Here is a 1,912-nt window from a genome sequence, read left to right as displayed (position 1 = left end):
GTTTTTTTCTGTGGTTTTTTTCCTTTTTTCTTTTTTTTTTAATTTTTATTATTTTTTTAATAAACTCCGTGTTCACATTTCTATAAAGAATTAACCCGGTTTCAGGAAGCCCTGCCTTGGCAGGGGCAGGGAGCAGCGCTTGTCCCTGCCCGCCTCTAGGGTGACTGTCCACCCTGATGCTTCCGGGTGCCAGGAAGAGCCGCCGCCTGTGGAAGACAGCGTCTTGGCCCGGCCAGTGCCCCGGCCACGGTCAGTAAGCTTTCAGGAAAGCAGAAGGGAAGACTAGCTTACTGCGAAACCTGTTCAAAAAATAGCCATACACTTCGAGGTGCGCCTGTCGAGACGGCTTGGAGACAGCCATCCAGGCAGCGTGGCCCTGCGCCCGCCTGTCCTAGACGCCGGTGTGGGCCCGTCCTGGCTCTTCACCTGGAGGCAGGCGACACCCGGCTTCCTAGGTCACGTTTGGCTCTTTCCTCTAAAACTTGTGCCGAGTCTTTGCATGCATGGGAAGCACAAACGTTCAACTTGTGTGCAAAAAGGTACAAAAACAACTAGAATATAAAAGTTTGGGTAATATAAGGCCATCTGTTCAAGTCCACCTTGGAAACCTGTTACAGATATTTAAATACTACAGTGAAAAGGCATCTGAATATACTCTTTAAAAACATCTGAAGTAATCCGCTAAGATTAAGTGTGTAAAAAAAAATCATCTCCATTTGAGGGCTTTTGTCCTTTGAAGCAGGGGCGGCGGGAGGCTGCGTCAATGCTTCAGCCAGGGATAGGCCTCCATGGAGGCCCAGCTGGTCCCCGCAGTGGTACAGCAGCTCCTCCCCCGCCGCGAGGTCGCGCGAGGCGATGAGGACAAGGTGGGGCACGCCATCCATGTCGTGCAGCTTGGTCTGGCAGTTCCCGCGCTGGCTGTGGTTGATCAGTCTTCCCAGGCGGTTTGTCTCTCGCGCCGCCGCGTCCACGCAGTAGGTTTTGCTCAGATACTGAAAGTAGTACACGTAGCAGCCGGTGGAGGGGTCTGGTGGGTACAGAGCCTGTCGCTTCTTGGCCTCGGTGATCTCATTGAGATCCCCGTGGTATTCCACCACGAAGTCGCCCCGGGAGAACTGCTTGGTGGCGATCACACCCCTGCCTTTCCCATCAATGAGGTCAATCTTCATGCCTTCTTCCTTCTCGCTTTTGATCCGCTCATCTATTCTCTTCCTTTCTGCAGACTGCAGCTCAGCCTTGCTCTTCCTGGAGCTCCTTCCGACTGGGTAGAAATCTGTGAGCTTGCGATTCTGTTGCGTTTTTCCTTGAGCTTTTTTCTGAGGGGCCTGTTTTCCCTTGAGGGGCTTTTTCAGAGCCTGCTTGGCAACGGCTGCATTGGTTGAATCACAAGACGAGGTTGGAGTTTTTGGAGTTTCTGCTGCTTCAGATTTTTGGTTTGGAAAAGGTGCCAGGGGACCTCTCCTGGCGTCTTTGATCTTCTGTTCCTCCGACTTCAAGGAGTTTCGTATGGCGTTCCCAGCATATCTTTTCTCTTCTTGCTTCCTGTAGATTCCAGCTAATGGTTTCCCCTGGCATTTGACTTCGTGATGTGCAACTGAGTTCTCTTCCTGAAGGGGGGAACGCAATCCAGAGCATTTGTTCGGGCTCATGTAGGAATAGATCTTCCATTGCCCGGCAAATACCTTCTCCTCTAGCCATGACCCGGCTGTCACCGCCTGGATCTCCCCCATTTATTGATTCTTGATTTTACTTCTTGTGCTTTGGAAGTTTTATTAAGGAATTTCATTCCTGAGTCAACATGATGGAGAGTTGGGTCTACTTTTTCTTCTACTAGGTACAGGACAGGGTCTCTAGCCTAATGCCCAAGGTCCCTGACCCACTTTGAGTTGAGTTTTGTGCAGGGTTGAGATAT

At 50.8% G+C, this 1,912-nt stretch overlaps 1 protein-coding gene across 1 annotated transcript; it reads right to left on the bottom strand.

The window, feature by feature from the left end:
• Window positions 1–760: 760 nt before the first annotated feature.
• Window positions 761–1,683, bottom strand: LOC306654763 (N-lysine methyltransferase KMT5A-like; the record flags this gene model as incomplete). Its single annotated transcript, XM_079128618.1, is given in 2 exon segments — window positions 761–803; window positions 805–1,683. Coding segments are annotated over 2 exon segments (888 nt in total). The 5' UTR covers window positions 1,650–1,683.
• Between the last annotated feature and the right edge of the window lie 229 nt (window positions 1,684–1,912).

Source organism: Sciurus vulgaris (assembly GCF_902686455.1).
Source record: "Sciurus vulgaris genome assembly, chromosome: 2".
NCBI lineage: Eukaryota > Metazoa > Chordata > Mammalia > Rodentia > Sciuridae > Sciurus > Sciurus vulgaris.
This window is presented reverse-complemented; position numbering and strand designations above follow the sequence as displayed.